The sequence below is a fragment of the Myotis yumanensis genome, unplaced genomic scaffold, assembly GCF_028538775.1.
Source record: "Myotis yumanensis isolate MYYU_CA2020_CCGP unplaced genomic scaffold, mMyoYum1.0.hap1 SCAF_23, whole genome shotgun sequence".
NCBI classification, from domain to species: domain Eukaryota; kingdom Metazoa; phylum Chordata; class Mammalia; order Chiroptera; family Vespertilionidae; genus Myotis; species Myotis yumanensis.
The window spans coordinates 559010-582603 of NW_027223774.1; the positions used below are offsets into that span (position 1 = coordinate 559010).

The 23594-nt window shown below is 53.9% G+C and overlaps 1 protein-coding gene across 2 annotated transcripts; it reads left to right on the forward strand.

Annotated features, from left to right (window-relative positions):
- The first annotated feature begins 12746 nt into the window (after positions 1–12746).
- Positions 12747–19393, forward strand: LOC138999748 (zinc finger protein 551-like). 2 transcript variants are annotated; one of them, XM_070401966.1, is made up of 4 exons: positions 13370–13877; positions 14134–14280; positions 15836–15959; positions 17358–19393. In XM_070401966.1, exons 3-4 carry the CDS (start codon positions 15839–15841, stop codon positions 19061–19063), a joined length of 1827 nt encoding a protein of 608 aa, XP_070258067.1. In that variant the 5' UTR covers positions 13370–13877; positions 14134–14280; positions 15836–15838; the 3' UTR covers positions 19064–19393. The 2 variants fall into 2 exon arrangements, with proteins under 2 accessions (XP_070258068.1, XP_070258067.1); XM_070401967.1 differs by lacking the exons at positions 13370–13877; positions 14134–14280 and adding an exon at positions 12747–13009.
- Positions 19394–23594: the final 4201 nt, after the last annotated feature.

Sequence of the window (23594 nt, forward strand, 5' to 3'; positions counted from 1 at the left end):
TCAAGAGTATTACAGACAGCTTCCCCTCAGAGGTATGGACAGTCATCCTGAGGGAGCACCAAGCTGGAGGGCATCCTGCCCCTTCTCTCCTGGCAGGTAGGCCCGGCTGGCCTCTGATTATCGGGAGATGGTGGTCTTTCTGAAGAGATCACTTAGCACGTCATCTCGGCAACTGGGGGAGTGTCCTCCAGAGAAGAGAGGAAGAACTGAAAGGCAAGCGTGAGGGCAGGAGTGTCCTCAGAGAGCCCTCCCTTTCCCTACCCGCCTCCCCAGATGTCTCCTGTGCAGGCCATGTGGCCAGGACCACAATTTCCAAACCTACTCGGCCTGTTCACAGCCTAGCATCACCCCAACATACAGAGCACCCTTGGTCAGGATGGCTAGGGCTTGGTGGCTGGTTCAGTGGAGGCACATGTTCGGTCAAGGCTGCCTCTGTTGGGAGCCCGTCCCTTTCGTATTAAGTCCCCAGGGCCTGGGGCAGAGAAGGACAGTGACAAATGGGGCTGCAACATGCCGAGGTGGGGTGATCTCACCAAGGCCTAGAAGCAGAGGCAGCAGGGAACACGGTGCCCTGGGGTCAAAAGTGGGGCTGCGTACTTCACAGCTGTAGTATGAATGGGAGCCCCTGGCTGCAGACCTGAGCTGAGGTCCTGGGTGGCCAGCCCTTGCTCTAACCATGGCTCAGAGGGTGAGCCCTGAGCAGCTGGGAGAAAATCCTCATCTCTGCATGGTGATTTTGACCGCAAAATCAGTTTTACCTTGTATTTTGTGCTTTTCTCCAATCTCTGAATTTTCTACCATGAACATATACTCTTGTCAAAAGTAATTGAAGAAAAAAATTGGGAAAAAAACCCTGAAAAGACCTTCAACTACCTCATAGTAAGACAGGCGATGGACTCTCCAAATACAAGTGAAAAATGCATGTGGTTGGAGTTCTGGGAGCATTAGGACAAGGCTGATTTGCACAGCATCTCGCTCCAGGCCGCCTGAGGACTGTAGACCCAGAGCCACGCACACTGTTGGGATTCTTGCTCCTTCCCCACTCTCCCAGGACCTATCCCCCAGCCCCCAGCCACTCAGTGTCTGCACTCACCATAAAGTTTGAAGCACCCACCTCTTACCACTTGAAATCGGGAAAATTTGGCTTTAAGTCTTGTTCAGTGGACCAAACAAGCATCCACTGTATGAAGTCAGCATGCGGAGCACAGGGGAGGAGATGTGCAGACAGCAGCAAAGGCAGAGAGAGCGCGAGTTCCCAGCTGGTCGCTCGGGAGAAGGTGGAGGACAGCCCAGCACTTGGCAGCCCAGGAATCAGAGCGGATGCATGAGATCAAGTCAGTGCCGCATCCACTGAATGGGACAGTGTGATGGTCACGCATTTACTTTGATGGGGACCTTGTTTTATGGTGACAGTGCTTTGCCATTGACAGGATCGTGATCATGACAGTCATGAGCACCGTGATTATATGGTGAATGTTAACTGTTCTCCGACGTTGTGTACAAAGGGCACACCTCCTGACCACTGACCTTGCTCTGCTCCCAACATCCGTGGCTTGGCATCTGTTCTTCTAGTCTGTGTTCTCCTCTTCCCACAGCCCACCATATAATAACCTTTCTTTTTAAAATAAAGTCAAGTGGAAATGGTGAGTCGATTTGAGGGGAAAGATGTACGTAATCACAGAGGTGATGTAAGCAGGGCAAAATCAGAGAGATGGTACAAGGACAGCTGGAGACAACACAAGGCAGTAGCTCAAGGCATCTGGACCAGCACTCCCAGCTCTGTCAGTGACTGTGAGCTGATGTTCTGTCTGTCCACTGCTCCTCTCACTGCAGCATCCAAGATGTCGCACACCCTTAGCACAGCCCCAATGTCACTCTGGACTGAATCCTGGCTCGGCAACCTGGATCCAGTTATTCAAAATGCTTGAGTGGAGCAATAAATACTTCAAAACATAAAACGTATCTAAAAGGGGACTTATCTGCAAAAGCCAACGATTCCCTGCTCTGACAATGAACTTGGAGTAAAGCGCAGTGGTTTGTGACTTAGCTGCTCAAAAATAGCTCTTAAGAAAAAATCTTCCAACGGTGGCCACACATGTGATGAAGCACAGTGACCGCTGATGAGCTCTGCACTGCACACGGCCATGACCTTCACACTGCAGGTTCTCGAGAGGGGGTAGCAGTCAGCCAGGGGACTTGCTGAGCACGGACATTGTGGGCCAAGGACCTGTGTGTGTGTCCCGAGGCTCCTGGAAAACTGCACTGTGCTGGAGTCCGGCCCAGAGGCTGTGACCACTCATCTCTTCTGAAATCAGAACCCACCTTGGCTACTTCAGCTTGGGGTCAGCAGGAGGCGTCCACTCTGTGTTATCTGGCCTTTAGGTACTAGAGTATTCTGTTATTTGTGGGGGTTTCTATGTACTGTTTTTTTTTGTGCTTTTTTATTTAATTTCAGAAATAAGGGAGGGTATATCATGAAGACGCTAATAAAGGGAAAGGTTCGGAAACCCTTAGCGTCGAAAAAACTGAGAGGCTAGTTAGGAGAGGGTGGCAAGTCAGTGGATGACCAGAATCTTTTTTTTTTTTTTTTCCAGAGCACTGGGCAGAAATCACATCGCTTCAACACCTGCCGCAGTCCTTCGTGATGCTTTGTTTTAATTAAACAGTCGGATTCCCCTGGTCCGCACCAGTTCTAAGTCGCCTGCTAGGCGCCGGCCAAGGCGAGGCACCGCGTGGAACCACGGCCCTGGGGGTGGTCCCGGCGGGGGATGAAAAGACCAGAATCTGAGACATTTAGACAGAGCTGGGCAGCCTACAGGAGACTTGTCCTTGCTTTTGCTTCTCCAAAAGTGACTCTCTTTGCACCCAGTTGCTAAATTGTTATCCCCGGATAACCCAAGAGAGAAAGGGGAAAAAACACCCACATGATAACAAATGAAACCACATTTCCTAAATGTACTTGGAAAATGCGAAGCCTCTCCAGCTCAGGAGCGATGGAAACGTTACACACGGCAAAACCAGAATCAGGACTCAGTGAGTCATTTATGCTCTGACTCCATTCAATGAATATAGTGGCACCTTGTGCCAGTGCTTTACTTAGCACGTGAGGAGAATTCTATATTTCTCAAAAAGTATCCTCGTTTGAAGTATAAAGAAAGTAAAAATAAATGAAAACAGTGAATGTAAAGGGCAATACATTGCAGCTAACCGGAAATGGAGGCTTTCCAATGTCACAAGAAGGACCTCATCTGGGTTCTAATCCTGGCTCTGCCGCGGAGCAGCACTGTGCTTACTCAACTCGCTTCCTTTCCTCTTCGATGCCTCAATGTCCCTGTCAACAGAAGGGACAGGTGGGAGAGCGGAAATTCTGTGGTTTCAGCAGAGAGGCCTTGCAGGATTCATGGTGATTTGACCTCAAGGCTGGGCTGGGACAGGACAATGTGAAGGCCCAGCACCCGGGGCTCAGGCCCCAGCCTAGGGGAAGCCCTGCAGGACAGTGGCCTGAAGTCTCGGGGACCAAGCCGGCCCAACACCGGGGCTGCTGATCTCTGGAGAAGGGAATGTGTTTGTGAATCACCCTGGGGTCCAGTGACTCCAGAAGAATGTAGGGAAGACTGAGGTTCCTGTGGTTGAAGACTATGAGTGCTGGTCCAGGTGTCTGACTCAAGCTTCCTTCCCAAACAAATACATGGTTTTCTAGGTCCTGAAACCTTGAGACAAAACCTGATACTCCTGCTTTAGTGGCTCCAAACCACAGACTCTCTGTTCCCTTAAACAAGCTCATGGCCAGCTGGCTTTGCCATCCCTCACAGGAGAACCCTGAGGGCAGGACGGAAAGAAACTCTGAATTGGCTCAGTGCTGGGAGGGACCTGCCATGGAGTAGAAGATGCAGGCCCAACAAACTGCTCACTGCTCTAGATGCTACAGCTTTCCCCACTTGTGAACATGTAAGCTTCCTGTTCTGTGTTTAAGTTACTGCTGCTTGAATCAACTCACTTCTTGGGAACAGGATCCTGGCACTTCTGTGGATCCGTAATTCTGTACTCTTCTTCCTTTATTGTATGTAAGGCACTGGACTTGTCTCTATAATGGAGGGGAAAGAAAAAACAGACTTGACTCAAAATTGACTCACTGGCCCAGACTGGGAACTGGTGGAGAAAAGCTGGCATTTTTCTGGGACTCAGACATCACGGTGCTCATGACCATCATGATCTTGGAGTTGGGAATAGGGAGATGGAAGCACGTGTCGTGGGTCTGGGAACCCTACATGTCAACAAGACCTGCTGAAGCATCTAGGAACAGGCTGTACATCATCTCAGGAGAGCAAACCTTGAACCATCTGAACCTCAGCTCAGAAATGCCTGGGCCTTGACAGGTCAGACCCTGGTTCTCTTGCTTGAAAATGATTCTGCTGGGTTGAGGCAGCTGCTCAGGCTCCTTCGGCCTTGAAGCTGATGAGGTCCCACCTAATTCGAGGGCTCTTCTGAGAGTCACCATGAAGTGAGCAGCCCGTGAACAGTGATGGCTCACAAACCGCTGGGCCCCTGACTGCTGACCTTACTCTGCTCCCAGCATCTGTGGTTTGGCGTATGTTCTTCTAGTTTGTGTTCTCTTCCCACAGCCCTGCTGCTGGGCCTTATGCTAGAACACTTTCCTGTCTGGCTCTGACCGACCCCCCACCCCTAGGCACACAAACTCATGGAGCGCAGGCCCCACAACCTTCCCCGGGCTGCGGAAGATTCCGCTCAGAGCAGACCCAGGAAGCCTGCCAACTCCCTGGCCTCCTGCAGACATTGTCTAATGCAGAACCATCATCAGATCATCCTCCTGGTACCAGGCCCTGCTCTTCTAGTTAGCACCTGCCTGCCCTCTGTTGGTCATTTTTACCAGCTGCATTATAGAGAGCCCATTTCAGGCCACAGTCATTTCTACTCTAAAACTATAGTGTGGTTTTCCATGTAAACCATCCTTGGTAGGTGGTGTGCCCTTTGTACACAACATCGGAGAACAGTGAAACAGCACCGTGACCTTGGGGGCTGGGCCAGTGCCCCTGTGGTCACTGTGACCAGGTCTCTGTCCCTCATGTCCAGCCATTCCCGATCACAAGCAAGGACAGTCTAGCAGCACAGCACCAAAGGGTGAAGACCACCCTGGACCCACCAGATGCATTCAGATTACCTGACGTCCAAACCACAAGGTGTCCAGCACCCAGCCTCTTCCTCCTGCCTCATCTCTGGCAGCTCCCTCAGACTTGCTGGCCGGCATCTCTTAAACACTCACTCCCAGTGAATCCCAATCATTAGTGAGACATGGATGCCTTCCACAGCTGAGCGCCGCCTGCCCCAGCCTTCCCTTCTGCACTGCCTGTACTTCCCTGCACACAGACCATACCACGCTCCAACTTCACCTCCCCCGCCTCCTGCCCCACTGGACAGCCTTGTCCCATCCAGGTCAGCAGCAGAATTCCAACTCCCACCACCTGCTGCCTTCTCTGCCTCCATAAAGTTCCTCAACACCTATGTGGTGTGCACACAGCTCTGCTCACAGCCCATCACGTCTCCTGGTTCCTGGCAATTGGGTCCCTGTTTCTGCAGGCCTCACAGGGCCTACACCACAGCCAGGTGTGTGTCCTGTTGGCAGAGGGAGGACAGCCACGGCGCACCCACAGCCCTCCTCCAGCCCATCAAGGGGAATCCAGACACAGAAAGGGCTCAGCCTGTGAGGTGGATTCCTTCCCTAGGTGCCCCTGTCATATTTTTAAATTGAAATTAATTGCAGAAGCAGATTGAGAATTGCCTGGCAATGGGCAGTGTCTTTGAAAAGCCAACAAAAGCCAAACACCCCTCCGTGAAGAAAGCTAGACCCATTCCGGGAAACAGGATGATGTGCTGGGAAGTTGGTCTGTCTCTGCCCTTGAGACAGCAGGGCACCAGGGGGCGCTCTGCCCAGACTGTGGAGGCCTGGGCGTGGAGCTGGACGCCAGGAGCCCTGTGTGGACAGATGTCGGTCAGCCCCGCCCCTTACATGCACTGAGCCTTGTTCTCCGCATCGTCTTGTAGAAGGCTCCGGTTCTCCTCGGCCAACATCTTGATCTGGCTCCTGAAGTGACGTTTCTCTTCCTCCCAAGTCTGCCTCATGCACGTGAGCACTAAAGCCCAGATCAGCGTCTCCCACACCACACGACCCTGTGACTCCACTGCTGGGAATCTGCTCCCAAAAGAAGAAAAAGTCCACGTCACAGAGATGCCATTTCGGTGTGATCACACCGGTCGGACGGTCCAACACGGCCCATGACATGGGGATGGCCAAGTGCACTTTCCAATCAGGCAGCCACTGCTAGGTGTGGCCACTGAGCACTGACCACGCAGCCAGTCTGAGCTGAGACACGCCTGCACTGCAACATATGCAGCAGGTTCTGAGGATTTAACAATGTAAACTCTCCCATTCATGAGCTGCCCTGCAGGGGCGGAGGCGGTTACCTGTCTACCTCCTGCCGCAGCCTCTCGTTCTCCTGTGCGGCCAGGGCCTTGGCCTCCTGCTCTTGCTGCAGGGCCTCCTGCTTGGTGGTCAGGGGGTTCCTCAGCTCCTGCAGCGCCGCCTCCTGTTTGAGCTGGTCCTGCTGCCTGAGGAGGGAAACCCACCCGCTAGGCACAGACACAGACTCGCAGGAGCCTGCACAGCCAGCCACTGTGAGTGGCTTCTCTCTGCAGAACTGAGGGAGGTGGGGATGGGCAGGGGTCTTTTCCAACCCTCCCCCCAATGTGTCCCCAGGGTCCCTTCCAATCCCTGTGAAGCAGAGGGTCCAAGGGAAACACGAGGGGCCACAGGGAAGGGGGGCCAGGAGCCCTGGGGAGGCCACCAGTCACCCACCAGTGGCCAGCACTTACCTCAGCCTGACCGCCTGGCTCTTCTCCTCCCCCCAGTCCTGTCAGTCAGCAAGATGGCCAGTATCCCTGGGAGGCCATACCTGCCCCGTCTCCCTGCCCTGCCTGAGAATGGCTGGTATGAGCTGCAGCTGAGCGAGGGAACTGGTCACCCAGGAATCACTGATCAATGACCAGGACACGGCTGTGGCCCTGGACGCTCCTCTGGCAGGCAGGGCGCCAGGGGGGCATGCGCTCTGTAGGGTCTACCTGCTCGGCCCTGTGTGCCTTCAGGGAGTGTATGATGTTGAACCATTGCTCAAGGTCTCCCTCCAGCTCTTCATTGAGGGTCTCCAAGTGCTGGCTGCTGGCCTTTTCCTTCTGTAGTTGCATCCCCAACTCTTCCGCCTGCGGAGCCAACGACCCAGCCCACAGTCAGGTCACAAAGTGAACTTGGCTTTAAAGCAAACCTCACACCCGTCTCCCCATGGGTCACCTGGCCCCCAGCTCACCCGTGTGTTTGGGACACCACCCAGCGTTACCTCCTTCCAGAGCTGCCAGTTCTCCTCCTGCAGCTCCGTGCACTTGGCGCTGCTCTCCTGCAGGGCCAGGGAGGCGCCCCCAGCTCCTGGACTGTGCCCTGGAGGGTCTGGTTTTCTTCCTCCAACGCCAGGATTCGGATGGAGGCTGAAAGCAAAGTGGAGTCAGAGCCTAGATTCCAGAAGTTCCGCTTCCCCTCTCTGCCCCCGGCCTTGAGACAGCCCTCCCCCCGAACCCTAGGTCTGAGGGGCTGAGGCTGGGCAGCTGGGTGCCCCCCTTTTTCCCAGGGGGCGGTTGCTGTGAGCACCTGAGGGTTCCTGAAGCCGTTGTGGCCCCTCTGCTGGCTCAGCTCGGTTTGTTAGGGGAGCCCCGAGAGCTTAAGAAGAAAGGTATCCGTGGAGGTGCCAATGCAAAACTTCAACACGGTGGAACCGCTTCTTACTAATTCCAACCTGAGTGTCTATTCAAGGATTTCAGAGACTCACAGAGACGGCAGTGATGTGTGGTCTGTGCCAGCCCTCAGAGTGGGGGCTCTGCTGGGGGGTGGCAGGCTCGGTCCTTGACCAGCATGTCTGCGGGTGGAGAGGCTCTGGGCGGGTGGGCCCAGCACTGCCAGCCCCGGGCCAGGTCCTTCTGGGGGAGAGTTCGTTGTGCGATTTCACGATGGCACGGAAGAAAGAATGAGACAGGAGAGAGAAATGGCTTGAAGTCCAAACGAGATGGAAACCTAAGGCAGACACAGAAAAGGGCAGGTTTCCTCTGTTGGTTTGAATCAGCGGGAACGCAGAACAGAAAGGGGAGCACAGACCCGAGAAGAACGGGGGTTCCCAGCCCCTTCCTGCCCCAGGAGGGGCGTGACTGTAGGTAAAGGAATGTGTGAGGGACCAGGCGCTCCCTCACCTGTCCCTCCAGGGCCACATCGTCAGCCCGGGGAGCCTCCTCACACTGCACTGCTGCTAGGGCTGCACCCCACCTGCTTCCTACCCCCCCCCATTCCCGGAGCAGGAAGGACCTGGAGGGGACGCGGGCTCTCATGGCCCCACGTCACACAGGACCTCATCGCCCAGCAAGGATGCGGCACAGACCCTGGAGCCACAACAGACTGAAGACCCCGAGGAGCATGGAGCTCAGCAGGGGAGCAAACGCACCTTCGTGGCCCCAACTGCAGCTCAGTGCTGACCACACACCAACACGCATGCTCTCAACACACGAAAACATGCCAAAGGCTGTGCCCTGACAAGGCTACAAAGGACACTAACCGCCTAAAACTCCACTAAGTCACAACCTGAGCTCATTCAGAGAGTATGTGTGCAGCCTTCGCTTAAAAAAAAAAACACTTTTGCTCTACCCGGTGTGGCTCAGTGGATAGAGCCTCAGCCTGCGGACTGAAGGGTCCCAGGTTCGATTCCACGCATATCCCCAGTGGGGGGTGTGCAGGAGGCAGCTGATCGATGTTTCTCTCTCTTGGATGTTTCTAACTCTATCCCTCTCCCTTCCTCTCTGTAAAAAATCAATAAAATATATTTTTAAAAAATAACACTTAAAAATTGGGGTGACCCCGATGAGCGAGGCACAGTGGTTGGGTGTTGACCTATGAATCAGGAGGTTACAGTGCAATTCCAGATGAGGGCACAGGCCTGGGTTGCAGGCTCCATCCCTAGTAGGGGGAGTGCAGGAGTCAGGCGAGCAATGATTCTCATCCCTGGTGCTTCTCTCTCTGTCCCTCTCTCTTCCTCTCTGAATCAATAAATACATATATTTGGAGAAAATTGGGATGAAATATATACAACACAGTTCACCGTATTAAGCATTTTGTAGCGTACAGTTCTGTGGCATCTGATACATTCCCAGTGACCTGCCCTCACCCCACCACCTCCTGACTCACACCATGGGGCTGCACTCCTGGGAAGTAAGGGTGAGGGACCCCCCAGGGCAGCAGGGAGCTGATGACCAGCCTCTGTGCCCTCAAGGCCAGCGCCCCTCAGGCTCTCATGATGACACAGCCGTTTATGGGGAAAACAACAGTGGTTCTCTCCTGGGTGCTACACTCACCAGCACCCCCAGAGCCAGAGCAATGAATGTCTCTAATAGACCAGGGCGCCAGGACAGCCATCCGATGCTGGCACCCTGTGGGCCAGGCCGGCATAGAACTTCACTGTCTCCTCTCAGGAGAGGCGCATAGCAATCCTGTGAGGCAGCTCCGTTGCCCCCATTTTGCAGATGAGAAAACTGAGGTTTAAAAGAGGCTGCCTGGCCAGCAGGTGGAGGAAGCAGGACTGGAAGCTGAGCCTTTCTAACTCGGGAATCCTCCACACCATCCACGCAAAAGTTCTTCCATACTTTGTTCCTGGGCTGCCAGTGAAGCAGCAGGCGTGGGAACACCGACAAGTCCCGGGCACTGGCCTGCAGGGGCTCACACACTACCTTCAGTGTCCGCATCAGGGGCCTCTCCAACCCCACCAGCCACCCTGGTCTCTGACAAGCATTTGATCTGAGAGGGACCTTGCCACTGGCAACACTCGTGTGCTCCACCAGGGGGCAGTGTGCTCCCCATGACCCTGACCTCCCAGAGGAGGGATTCCCGTTTTGCCCACCCCTGGCCCCAGGAGAGCTGGGACACCCAACCACAGAACTACCTTCTCACCCAGATTCCCAGTTCAAGGAACTGACTAGTTTGGAGCTGATGGGACCCCTGAAGAGAAGGAATAGCCACCTGCTCTCAGCAGCCTCTCCCTGACGCTGAGGGATGTGGATGAGAATTGGAAAAGCAGCCCCTCCCCACCCAGCCCAAGGCCCTCCTGCGCCTGCTGAGCTCTAAGCGCCCCTCCCCCGCGCTCTCAGGTGCACGCGTGCTGGTGCTGAGCACAGGGCCTGCTTCCTGTTTGCTGGGGGCCCAGGCTCCCTGCTGCATGGCCTGTCATCCCACCCCCCTTCCCCTGGCCAACTTCCCACCTCATCTGGGTGTTAGGAGGGGCCCACACATGAGAATGAGATGGAGAGGCCTGAGAAGCAGACAGTTAGCAGCTCCTTGCCCAGGAAGACAGCAGACTGAACCCATCTGTCTGATTATGACATGAACAGAGGGAATCAGCCCAGGCTGCTGTTAGAATGGGGGTCAGTGGGCACTGGGGAAGGATCCTGCCATGCAGAGCTTTCAATCCCCCATGGACAGATCTAAGGCAGCCTCTGGGGTCAGCGTGTTGTCATCTGGAAGATCCTGGGACTGTCCACAGAGGCGCTGAGAAATCTGACAACACTTACATGTGGTTCATGTCCTGACATCCAGGCTGCCGGACCCTTCATGTTCTCCGTGGGGAGAATGGCAATGGAACTGCCCAAATGGCCCCTGAATAACACCCTGTTGACTTGGCTGAGGATGGGCTGACCCAGGAGATTCAGAGCCCAGGGCTGAGCTCCCTGGGTGAGGGAGAAGCTGCAGCCAGGCTGGCTCCCCGGAGCCAGGGGCTGCTGCCTACCTTCTCACAGCTGCTCCAGCTCCCAGCTCAGTTGGGGGGGCTGGTTCATCCTCTGGACCTGTGAAGCCTCGAGGACCATGTTCTCCCCAGCAGCTCCTCCAGGCACTTCTGAGAGGTGTCCACGGTCCTAGTGCAGGAAGGGGGTTGGGGGAGAGCATGCGCCCTGGCGCACCTTCTGGGCAGGCCCCGCCCCTATGCATGTACCCTCATTCCCCCAGGATGAAGGGCTCCCATGCACTGCTCACTTCCTAGAGCACAGCTGCACAGAAGGGACTCCAGCAAAGGGCGCAGCTGGGAGACCTGCAGCCACTAAGAGACACTCTGACCCAGTGGCCTAGGACGTGATGAAGACACCCGAGGACTCTGAGTGGAGTCTGAGCAAAGTGACACACAGCACAGGGCTGTAAAGCAAATGATAGGGTGCTGGGCAGATCTATGGCCCCTGAGCAGGTTTAACATGTCTTAGAAAGGCCTTAGGGACTCCCAAGTCAGAGCTCACCTCACACTGAGTGGCCAGATTATTATGACCACCCCATCAGTACAATTAAGTGAATTAGTTATGTAAATAATAATAATAAAACCTTGAGAGTATTTGCTTAGGAAGTTTTCAATATTCAGTATTTTTGGAAGTGTCAATGGAGTACTGATGGGGTGGTCATAATAATCTGGCCACGCAGTGTATATTGAACTCAGGGTGGAAGGGAGAGGGAGAGATAGAAACATCAATGAAAGGGAATCATGGATTGGCTGCCTCCCACAGGCCACCCCTGGGGATGGAGCCCACAACCTGGGCATCAGCACTGCCCAGGCAGGCCCTGTCTGTTTGGAGAGCTTTAAGTGGTGCCCACTCAAGCCGCTGAGCTAAGCAAGTGACTCTTTGCCATCAGCAGGTCACTGTATTAGCAGCAGCACCAACTCAGTAGCATAAAATCAGAGAAGAACACAACATAAACCTAAAAGTGCCCCCATCTGTTGTACACGTGGTGCGAGAGTGACTGACGGTACAGCCTAGCCTGGAGGGAGAAGTGCACCTGCTGACAGGTGTGGGACTTGGCTGAGCCGGGTTCCTTAACAAGGAAGACGTGGGGCTGAGAGTCTGTACCGGGTGTGAGAGCTGAGTCTAGGCCTCTCAGTTCCACAGTCGCCCCACTGATGTGGCCCCTGGAAGTAAATGGCTATTTGGGTGAGCTTTTGTTCAACACAGTTCCTATCGTATATAATAAAAGCCCATTGACCAAATGGTTGAACAACCAGAACAACTGGTTGACCAGTTGCTCTGACACTCACTGACCACCAGGGGGCAGAAGCTCAACGCAGGAGCTGCCCCCCACCGGTCAGTGTGCTCCCACAGTGGGAGCACCACTTGGCTGACGGATATGAGCAGCACTCTCACAGTGGGCCAATCCCCGCAGGCCATGCCTCACCAGTGCACGAATCCCATACACCAGGCCTGTAGTATGATTATAAATGAAAATGGACCACTTAGTTATATTATTGTCGGTCCACATTTCTAAAAATTATTTTGTTCCCATCAGCCTAATTTCAGAAATGTGATTTGTTCCTTTTAGGTAACAACACATTTTATTTTGTGGAGTCTCACCTAGAGAGCCCAGATCAGGAATTCTCCATCCCCCCCCCTCCCCTGGGGGGCCAGTCTGTCCCCGTGAACCCGGCCTCTGGTCCCATCTCCTCCCCCAGCGCCCCTGGCAGCACCACATCACCTTGTTCCCCAAGTTCCTGGGCTGGAAAGCCAGCCCTCTGCTGGGCGGCTGAGAAAACTACATTACCCAGAATGCACTGCGCACACGTAGGGCGTTTTGGTTCCAGTGCCTACGAATAGGGCGGGACTTCCGGAGTCTTCTTCCCGGTGGCCATTTTGACTTTTTCAAACTGTTCGCCGGCTCCCGGTTTCTGCGCGTCCATCGGGAGGAGGAGGGGACGGGGAGGCGGCGCCCCGCGGGGCAGGGTGTGTCTGAGCCTGTGGCGCCGCTACCTTCGAATTTGGGGCGTCCGAGGCTCCCCGACTCCTCTCGGCCGACAGAGGTCCCTCGGCCTCACCCCATCGGACCCTCCAGCCTCGGGGCCGGCGCCGCTCGGGTCCCGCCGCCCAGGGCGCAGCGTCCAGCGCAGTGAGTCCCCGTGGGGACCCGGGGTGTGAGGGGAGGGAGGGCGCCGGGCTGCGGGGCCGCCGGGGAGGCCGTGGGGGGCTGAGCCGGGAGGGGGGCACCCAGGTCTGGTTTGTGTCTAAAGGCGACGGAGAGGACGAGCGGCGGGTCCGGGAGGGGGTTCACTTCCTGCTCCGGGCGCCGGGGCCGGGGGTGGTTGTGAGCAAAGAGGGACCGTGAGCCCCGAGGGCGGCGGGCGTCACCCCCCCGGGGCGGGGCCAGGGCCCTGAGCAGCCGGAGCCCCTGGGTCCTGGGGTGGGTGCCCGGCCCTCAGCCCTTTAGTTCCCGCCGGTTCCTGCGGGCGCAGAGCCGCTGGGGGACGGGGCTGTGGGGCTCCTGTCAGGGCCTCACTCTCTGGTGGCCTCTGAGGTCGTGGGGTCCTGGGCTCTCGGCCCCTCTTCTCGGGGGACCTTGGACCTGGGGACCTTGAAGGGACACCAAGCCCAGAATCCTAGGCCCAGGTCAAGGGTCAGATGAGTGGCAGCTGATCTTGGCAGCCAGTGGGATTGTGTGTGACAGGTCCTTCCGCGCATGGGCTCCAGAAGGTGCAAAGGCTTGGAGTGCAGACTAAGCTGATTCAGGGACGAGCAGGGGTCCATTTTTTAAAAAAGTAGGAACTGGAAACAGTGGGACAGGAACCAAGTGCAGAGGAGCTTTGTGACCACTTGGGTTTCTGTTCTGCTGGCGATGGGGTCACTGGGGTCATGGGAGCAGCAGAGCAGGTGACCTGTCCCAGGTCTCATTAGACTCCCCGTGGCTGCAGCCTGATGCACAGGATGGGTGTGAGGACGGTGGTAGGAGGCCCAGGGCGGAGGCTGCTGTGATAGTGCTGGTGAGAGTGAGGGGACCTGGAGCACAGTAGTGGTTGTGGGTCTGGATGAAGCAGTTGCATATGGATCAGGGTTATAGCTGTGGCCACCTGGATTTTCTAATTTTGAGGATTGGAGAGAGAGGTAAGAATCAGAGATGATGTGAAGGTTGGATTTAGCACCTGAAGATATGACAGCACCATCAACTGAGAAGGAAAAGTTCGTAGTCAGAAGAGCAATGTTCATGGGGAATGTAAAATCTTATTTTTTCCTTTTAAGTTATGAGATATTTCAGAGACCAGTCAGTGACCATCTGGAACTCTGAAGAGTTCAAGATGAAGGCTACTTAAAAAAATAACCATCTGGACTAGGGAGGAGTCGAAGGTCACCTACTTCTATTGGAGGTAGAAGAGTAATTCAAAAAAGGTTAGACTTTGGCTAGTGCATATTTACTTCTTTTTTAAAATATATTTTATTGATTTTTTACAGAGAGGAAAGTAGAGGGATAGAGAGTTAGAAACATCCATCAGCTGCCTCCTGCACACTCCCTACTGGGGATGTGCCCTCAGCCAAGGTACGTGCCCTTGACTGGAATCAAACCTGGGACCCTCAAATCCGCAGGCTGACGCTCTATTCCCTGAGCCAAACCGGTTAGGGCCATATTTACTTCCTAAACACCCACCCAGATTTCTTGTGACCCTTTGTGTGGCCTGGTGTGTTGCATCCAGTTTGGTTGATTTGCTTATGGGCATGAGTGGGCATCTGTGAGACTCACTGGGCATGGGGTAGAGGGCCACAGGCTGTGAGTGGAGAAAGAATATCAAGTGCAGCAGCAGTAGAGGCGGGCTCTGGATAACTGAGATCTGATGTGGTTCTCAATAGGTGAGGTGGAAGGAAAAAACAAGTTGGGAGGGAGGCCTTCATAGCGGAACTGAAGGCTGGGTCTTGGGTGTGGGCAATGAGGGTCAGGTTAGTACTTCATATTGTTGGAACTTGCCATGCAGTCTCTGGAACACACATGCTGAGTAATGACTAAGACCAGGGAGATGTCAATGGGAGCTGGGACTACAGGAGTGCAGGTGTGAGAGAGGTGTGGGAGGAGGAGTGATGGGCCCTTGGAGAGGGAGTGTGAATTCATGGCCACAGATCCCTGATTTTAACATAGAAGGAATGAAGGTTGAGTCCATTTCTGGTGATAACTGGGGAATTTTAGGGTAATTCCTGAAAAGACTGGTGTTGTGGCACTACATGCCAGGTCCAGAATTTAGGTGTCATATAGGTGCACACCTGCCTGGTGTTGTTGGGCTGATACAGTGATCAATGGGGATGGGATAACAGACATCAGTGTCACCTGGGCTTAAAAATCTCTACTGGCTTGGGGAAGGGAGAAGGGTAAGAGGGAAATACATTACAGAGGAGGTGAGTTAGAAGGTTGAAAAGGTGATTTGAAAACAGCCCCTCCTCTTCATGGTGAATATGCTTTGCCTTTAAAGTTTTGACTCTGGGAATGAAGCTGTATGGGAGAAGTGTGATACAAAGAATTATGGGAAACAGGTAGAGCAAAGTGTTGACCTCAGCACCCTAGGCCTGGAATCGAATGGGTGACGAGTGATGCCATGTTATTTGGGGTCTTGGAGGGAGAATTTGTTGGACAACAAGGATATTGCACCACAGGACCAGTGTCAAATCACTCACCTCTCTCTTTATGGCCAACATTTATCTGTCCCCTGTGTTGGTGACACCCATTGCGTTGACCCTAAATGTGAGGCCCTGATGTTAGGTATAATCAATCTGGGCATCTGCTCTATTGCTGTGGGAAGACACAGTATCAGTAGGAATATAAGGAGAGAGTGACTCTGATGGATGTAAGGCCTACTATTTTCTGTGATGTGGGGAGTGGATATGGAGAGTGGGAAATATGACTAAAGTAAACGCTTAGGAGAGAAGCTGATCACGGACTGAACTGTTTCCATCACGACAGGATATGGACTTTGAGGACGTGGCCATTGCCTTCTCTGAGGAGGAGTGGGCGCTCCTTGGTGAGGCTCAGAGACTTCTGTACTGCGATGTGATGCTGGAAGTGTTTGCGCTCCTCTCATCTGTAGGTAAGACCTTCACATTGTCTCAGGGTCGTGAGGTGATGCCCTTTCTTCCTTTATTCTCAAAACATAGCTTTCTCTCTCCCACAGGCAGACCACGGGTTCTGCTCATTTCCGCCACTGTCTTGTCAAATGTGCTGTGGCTGCCGGTGCTGAGCTGTGTGGAGGGCCCTGACCAATGGACTCCACAAACGTCCCTGACACCCGTTGCCTCAAAAAGTGCAGAAAGTGTATGGAAAGTGGGAGTCTTACAGGCAGCTTAATGGGTCCCACCTTCCTCTTCCTCTCCCTGGGAGGGTGACAATATGCATATTTTCATTCCCTTCTTCCCCCTTCCTCTAGGGAAAGGTGCTTTATGGCAGCCTGTGCCAGGTTATGTTCTTCACTTACATGAACCTTGGGCTATTCTTTTAAAACCCTTCTTCAACTGTTGTTTGTAATGTTACCTTAGCAGAGTAGCATTGTGGGCCAGATTGCTCTGAGCCAGAGCTGGCTGCTCTCCTCCGTTGTCTTTAATTAGTACTTGGAATAGTTAGGGTTTATGCATCGGTAGAGTAGAAGATCAGGAAGAAACCTGGTTTCCCCATAGGGTGACCATGCAAGATGGTCTCAGAGGAGGTCTGGCCATACTGAATGACAACTGGGTGAAGGTATCACATAGTGGTGGTGGTCAGATGGTACCAGGAACCAGCTAATTTCCATCTGTGTTTAGGGAAAGGTGCCACTGGCTGCCCCCCATTTCTACCTTCTCTTTCCTATACTTGACACTTTGCTGTCTTGGATTTCATCTGTGACTTCCTGGGTTATGGCTACCTTCACCTTTGTCACCATTTTGCATCATCTGTCCCTCTGCACTGCTCCCTGTGCAGTATTCTCCTACATGGACCTGCACATGTGTTATGAGGTGCACATACATGCTTATGTGCCACTCTGTGGCTTATGTGCCACTCTGTGGCCTCTGAGGTACTGGGGTCTGGGGCTGTCCAGCCCCTGGTCAGGGCCTCACTCTCCTGTCATCCCCTCCCCGACTCCTCTCTCCTCAAAGACCTGCTACTTGCTTATTGAATTTTACTTGGAGGAAGACATAACCATCCTTCTGCACAGCTTGCCCCTCTCGTCAGCAGACCAGCCCTGCTCAGCACTGTTAGCAGAGGCCTGAGCTGTAAATGCATCTTCTCTTCCATGTCCTTGCCATGTCTGTGTCATGGTTCTGGTGAGGTCTTCCCTGTTTTGTGACCTTCAGAGGCTCAACCCTTCACAACAGCTTCTTATTAATTCTTCCTGCACATCTCTTGTTTTCAGACAATTTCATACAACCCAAATATTATGTGCAAAACATTTTCACAATGGAATTTCCCGTCACCACAGTCAACATTCAGTTTCTGTTCATTTCTCTCTTTTCAGGTTGCTGGCATAAAACGGATGATTGGGAGGCCTATTTTGAACAGAGTTTATGTGTACAAGAAGAGTCACAGGTCAGGGCTTCTGAGACAGCTCCTGCAACCCAGAGGACCCTTCGGTGTATGTGGTGTTTCTCAGTGTTCAAAGATATTCTGCGCCTGACTGAGTCACAAGCAGCATATCTTGAGCAGAAAGTCTTCTTCAGTGACACATGTGTGAGAGACTTCTGTTTGAGTGCAAACCCTCACCAGCAGCAGGGGGAAGCCAGTGGAGAGAAGCCCTGGGAAGAAGCTGTGGACAGGGCCTCATTTGTGACCTGCTGCAGCTTCCGTCCTTGGGTACCTTCAAGCAATGGGAAGGTTGGGAAAGTCTCCCCAGGCATCTCAGGGCTTCTCCAGCAGCAGGCCCCTCTCAGCACTGGGGAGCCACACAGTGCACGTGAGATTTCATGGGAATTTGTGAGTGGAAAAGGTCATCACAATTGGAGTGGACATGAAAACGCTGCCAGCAACAGCGGGAAAGTCATTCGACATCAGAGTGTCTGCTCTGAAGAAGTGAATAATGAGGGTAACAAATGTGGGGAAGTCTCCATAGGTACATTTAACCTCAATCGACGTAGGAGAGTTCACACGGGAGAAAAGCCCTATGAGTGCACTGATTGTGGGAAGTTCTTTAGAAAAAGCACCACCCTCATTGAACACCAAAGAGTTCACACGGGAGAAAAGCCCTATGAGTGCACTGATTGTGGGAAGTTCTTCAGGCAGTGCTCTAACCTAACTCAACACAAGAGAGTTCACACTGGTGAAAGGCCTTATGTGTGTGGTGATTGTGGGAAGTCATTCAGGCAAAAGTGTGCCTTCAACAGTCACCAGAGAACTCACACTGGTGAAAAGCCCTATGTGTGTGGTGATTGTGGGAAGTCATTCAGGCAAAGGTATAGCCTCAACACTCACCAGAGAGTGCACACTGGTGCAAAGCCGTATGAGTGTAGTGAATGTGGAAAATCATGTGGGTCCAGTCTTCATCTCCTTATCCATAAGAGAATTCACACTGGAGAAAAGCCATATCAGTGTAGTGATTGTGGGAAGTCATTCACTCAAAAGTGTAACCTCAAGAGTCACCAGAGAACTCACACTGGTGAAAAGCCCTATGTGTGTGGTGATTGTGGGAAGTCATTCAGTCAAAAGTGTAGCCTCAACGTTCACCAGATTGTGCACACTGGTGCAAAGCCATATGAGTGTAGTGAATGTGGGAAATCATTTCGGTCCAGTCATCATCTCCTTAACCATAAGAGAATTCACACTGGAGAAAAGCCATATCAGTGTACTGATTGTGGAAAGTCATTCAGGGAAAAGTGTAACCTTAAGAGTCACCAGAGAACTCACACTGGTGAAAAGTCCTATGTGTGTGGTGATTGTGGGAAGTCATTCAGTCAAAAGTGTAGCCTCAATGTTCACCAGAGTGCGCACACTGGTGCAAAGCTGTATGAGTGTAGTGAATGTGGGAAATCATGTGGGTCCAGTCACTGTCTCCTTAACCATAAGAGAATTCACACCGAAGAAAAGCCATATGAGGGTGGTGATTATGGGAACTCCTTCAGCCAAAGCTCTATGCTCATGGGCCACAACAGAACCCTGTTATTAGACACCTGTCTGTTTGTCTTCCAGCCCTGCCTTTTATTGCCTCTACAATCAGGCAGTTCACATTGAGTCTCTGAGCCTGGTTTCCTCCCCAGGAAATAGATGGTTAAGCCATGTCAGGTTGCGGAGAGGATTAAATGATATAATTCTTGTGAAGCATTGAATCCAGGGCCTGACAGGTGTAGTGAACATTGAGTAACTTAGCTCCATAGCTTCACAATGTGTGCTGACTGCAGATACGCAGACATTGTATGAAATGTTGACTTGTTGGTCTTTGTATCTTCTCAAGTTTTCTTTTTAAATGAATAGCATAGGATTATGTATGTTCTCTCATAGCCGGCTATTTCTTATAAAAATGAAATTTGTAAATTAGAAATAAAAACTCTGGCAGTTGGAGGAGTGGGGCTGTTGTGTGAGTGTCATCTCATGCACAGAAAAGTTGCCTGTTCGTATCCTGTTGAGGGCAGAAGCCAGTTTCCTGGCTAGATGCCAGTGGGGGTGGGGTGGGGGGGGAATGCAGGAGGCAGGCAATCAGTGTTTCCATCTCATTTCCTCTCTAAAGGTCAATTAAAAAATATATATATAATCTCCATTTAGGTTTGTAGCCTTCAGGAATAATAGAAATAACACTAAGCATCCCGAGGAGCATTCTGAGCTTCACTTAATTTGAAATATTTCTAAACATGAGAACAGTTGCAGACAACATCCTCGAGATTCCAGAGTCAAGACCACAAATCCTAACGTTTTATTTCCCAGTGCCACTGCCCCCTAGCCCCCCACCCCAGCACCAGTGTTTACAAAGGTCAGTGCCTGGTATCATCATGCCATCTGCATGGCCATGAAAAGTACATCCCCCAAAGGGCAATGTGCCTAATGGTGGCTGGGTTTAGCCAATGAAAACCCAGGAGAAGCACATGGTCCCAGTGCTTATTGGTTTGGGTGGGACTTCCATTATCTTCCACGTGGTGGTCATTTTGACCTCTTTGTTGTGTTTATGGAGGCAGAGGGTCCAGGACTGGGTTACAACCAGGAAGGGGCTTCATGGACAGCGGCCCCGCTGTGCAGGGTGTGTCAGGCTGGTGGAGCCCCCACTGGCGGGATTAAGGCCTCGGTGCCTCCCAGACTCCTCTCTCCTCAAAGGGTTCCACTCAGCCGCATCCCTTGTACCCTCCATCCGACGGTGCTGGCACGTGTCTGGTTCTGCAGCCCAGGTCACAGTGTCCAGAACAGTGAGTCCCTCGTGGGTGATGTGCCCTGTGGTGGGGGAGGGGCTGTGGCCCGCACGCAATGCCTCTGTGAGGACATGGTGGTGCGGCTGAGCCAGGAGGGATCCGCAAACCCAGGTCTGTTTTGTGTCTAAAGGCGACAGCAAGCAGAGGCGAGGTTGTGTGTGAGGAAGTCAGGGTCATCGTTTGCCATGATCAGTAGATGGACATTGTGTGAGGGAGGGTTCTGATGTTTTCCCAAAACTGCCCAGAGAAAGGACAGACTAGAAGGGAGAGGCCAGCTGGAGGGGCTGCAAGGAGGACCCTGTAGGACAGTGTAGGTGATGAGGTCACTGGCAGTTGCGCACTGGACTGACCGCTGAGGGCTGCAGGCGTCACCCCCCCGGGGCGGGGCCAGGGTCCTGAGCAGCCTGAGCCCCTGGGTCCTGGGGTGGGTGCCAGGCCCTCAATAGCCCTTTAGTTCCCACAGGTTCCTGTGGGGGCCGAGCCGCTGAGGGGACTGGGCTGTGGGGCTCATGTCAGGGCCTCACACTCTGTGGCCTCTGAGGTACTGGGGTCCTGGGGCTGTCCAGCCCCTTCTTATTCTGGGACCTGGGACCTTGAAGAGACACTCAGCCCTGAATCTTGAGTCATGTGGGTGAGGACACTAGGGGGCGCCAGCTCCCCTCCTGCAAGCGCTGGGACCAGGAGCAGGTGGGCAGCCAACAGGGACTGAAGGAGGAGGACTGGATGGGGGGCGGAAAGGACGCAGGTGACCAGCATGGCGGGAACCAGGTGCGTTCACCCCCCAAGACGCGGCAGCCTCCCAGTCCGAAGGGCAGGGGCAGATGGAGGGCGGCAGGTCTTCTGAGCTGCAGGAGGAGGAAGGACAGGTCCTGGGAGAAGGCCCCAGCTGAGCCCTATTATACATTTTTAATAAAATGTAATGTGTATTTTTATTGTCCATGGTGTTGAGATGTCTCCCATTCCCTGTGCCTATGTCCTTTGGGGGTCTCTCCCCGTCCCCCGTCCCCTGGGGGGCCTGTCGGTCTGTCCCCGTGAACCCGGCCTCTGGCCCCATCTCCTCCCCCAGCGCCCCTGGCAGCGCCAGGTCACCTTCACTCCCCAAGGTCACGGCCAGGGCGGCGGGAGAAAACTACATCACCCAGAAGGCACTGCGCCGGCTTCCGCAGAGGTAGGTGCGATTGGGTTCCTGCACTTTCGATTAGGGCGGGACTTCCGGTATCGTCTTAATGGCGGACGTTGTGGCTTCCGGTAACGGACCTGCAGGGTTCGGCGCACGCGCGGCTGAGCGTTGGTGGCGCGAAGAAGGCAGCGTCCCCGCTGCGCAGGGCGGGCCTGAGGCTGGTTGAGCCCCAACACCCGGGACTGGGGTCCCCGAGCCTCCCCGCCTCCTCTCCGCCGACAGAGGCCCCTCGGCCTCACCCCATCGGACCCTCCAGCCTCGGGGCCGGCGCCGCTCGGGTCCCGCCGCCCAGGGCGCAGCGTCCGGCGCAGTGAGTCCCCGTGGGGCCCCGGGGTGTGAGGGGAGGGAGGGCGCCGGGCTGCGGGGCCGCCGGGGGAGGCCGTGGGGGGCTGAGCCGGGAGGGGGCACCCAGGCCTGGTTTGTGTCTAAAGGCGACGGAGAGGACGAGCGGCGGGTCCGGGGGGAGGTTCACTTCCTGCTCCGGGCGCCGGGGCCGGGGTGGTTGTGAGCAAAGAGGGGCCTTGAGCCCCGAGGGCGGCGGGCATCACCCCCCCGGGGCGGGGCCAGGGCCCTGAGCAGCCGGAGCCCCTGGGTCCTGGGGTGGGTGCCCGGCCCGCAGCCCTTTAGTTCCCGCCGGTTCCTGCGGGCGCAGAGCCGCTGGGGGACGGGGCTGTGGGGCTCCTGTCAGGGCCTCACTCTCTGGTGGCCTCTGAGGTCGTGGGGTCCTGGGCCGTCGGCCCCTCCTCCCGCCCTGGGACCTGGGGACACTCAGCCCAGAGTCCTGAGGCCACGGCTGGGGCTTTATGACGTGGACCCTGGTTTTGACAACGAGTGGAATGAGAGGTGGGAGGTCCTCCCAGGCACAGGGACCAGAATGTGCAAAGGCTCAGAGTGAAGACTGAGCTGGTTCAGGAACGGGCAGGTGTCCTTATAAAAATATATACTTTTATTGATTTTAGACATAGACAGCGAGAGGGAGAGAGACAGAGAAACATCCATGAGCGAGAAACAAGGATCAATAAGTTGCAGGCATGTGACCTGACCAGGACCTCCTTCAACCTCTCAGTGCATCATGGGTCTATGCTCAAGCAACTGAGACCCATCAGCCAGGGCTGTAGATGACGTTAGTATAGGGAATCATGGGCCCTAGCTGGTTTGGCTCAGTGGATAGAGCTCGGCCTGTGGACTGAAAGTTCCCAGGTTTGATTCAGGTCAAGGGCACATGCCCAGGTTGTGGGGTGGATCCCTAGTAGGGGGCGTGCAGGAGGCAGCCAATCAATGATTTCTCATTGCTGTTTCTATCTCCCTCTCCCTTCCTTTCTGAAATCAATAAAAATTTATTAAAAAATATATAGGGTTCCTAGCTGGTTTGTTTCAGTGGATAGAGCATCGACCTGTGGACTGAAGTGTCCCGGGTTCCATTCTGGTTAAGGGCACATGCCTGGGTTGCGGGCTCAATCCCCACTAGGGTGTGTGCAGGAGGCAGCCAAACAATGATGCTCATCATTGATGTTTCTCTCTCTCTCCCCCTCTTCCTTCCTCTCTGAAATCAGTTAAAATTTATTTAAAAATATATAGGGAATTATGATCAGGATGATAATGGTAATAGTTGATCAGATGGGACAGTGTGGGTCTAAGGACTGGCTTTCCTGCCGGGGCCCCTGTTTGTGGGAGGTGGGTGTCACAGCACAGCATAGGGACTGAGTGGTCATGTAGCGTGTTGGGGAGAGAATGGTTTCCCAGTGGCCAAGGCCTTTAAAAGATGAGTAGACGTGAGATGAATTGGAGGCTGAAGAGGAATTCCAACAAGAGGAGATGAGAGTTGGTACATATTCTCTAAACACTCACCAGGGTTTTGCTGTGACCCTTGGTGTGACCTGGGGGGTTGCAGTCAATCTTGTGGGTTAGCTTAGAGGCTTGAGTGGTCATGTGTGAGACTCACTGGGCTTGGTGCAGAGGGCCTTAGGGGCTGGGACTTGAGTGACGGGTACGTGGCGAGATGTTGGCTGTGACTGCTGAGGGGACATCAAGTACAGGAGCAGTGGAGGTGGGCTCTGGATATATGAGGTCTGATTGTGGTCTTTTGTGTGTTTTTAAAAATTCTTTATTGTGGAAAGTATTATATGTCTCCTTTTTCCCTATTGACCTCTCTCCTCCACTCTCACTCTCCAGCACAGGCCTCGCCCAC

What these genes read in the sequence shown, in the direction of transcription:
- LOC138999748 (XM_070401967.1), top strand. Translation starts at nt 15,839, where the DNA reads ATGGACTTTGAGGACGTGGCCATTGCCTTCTCTGAGGAGGAGTGGGCG. An exon ending in TGCGCTCCTCTCATCTGTAG is followed by an intron (nt 15,960 to 17,357) that starts GTAAGACCTTCA and finishes CTCTCTTTTCAG; the next exon opens with GTTGCTGGCATAAAACGGAT.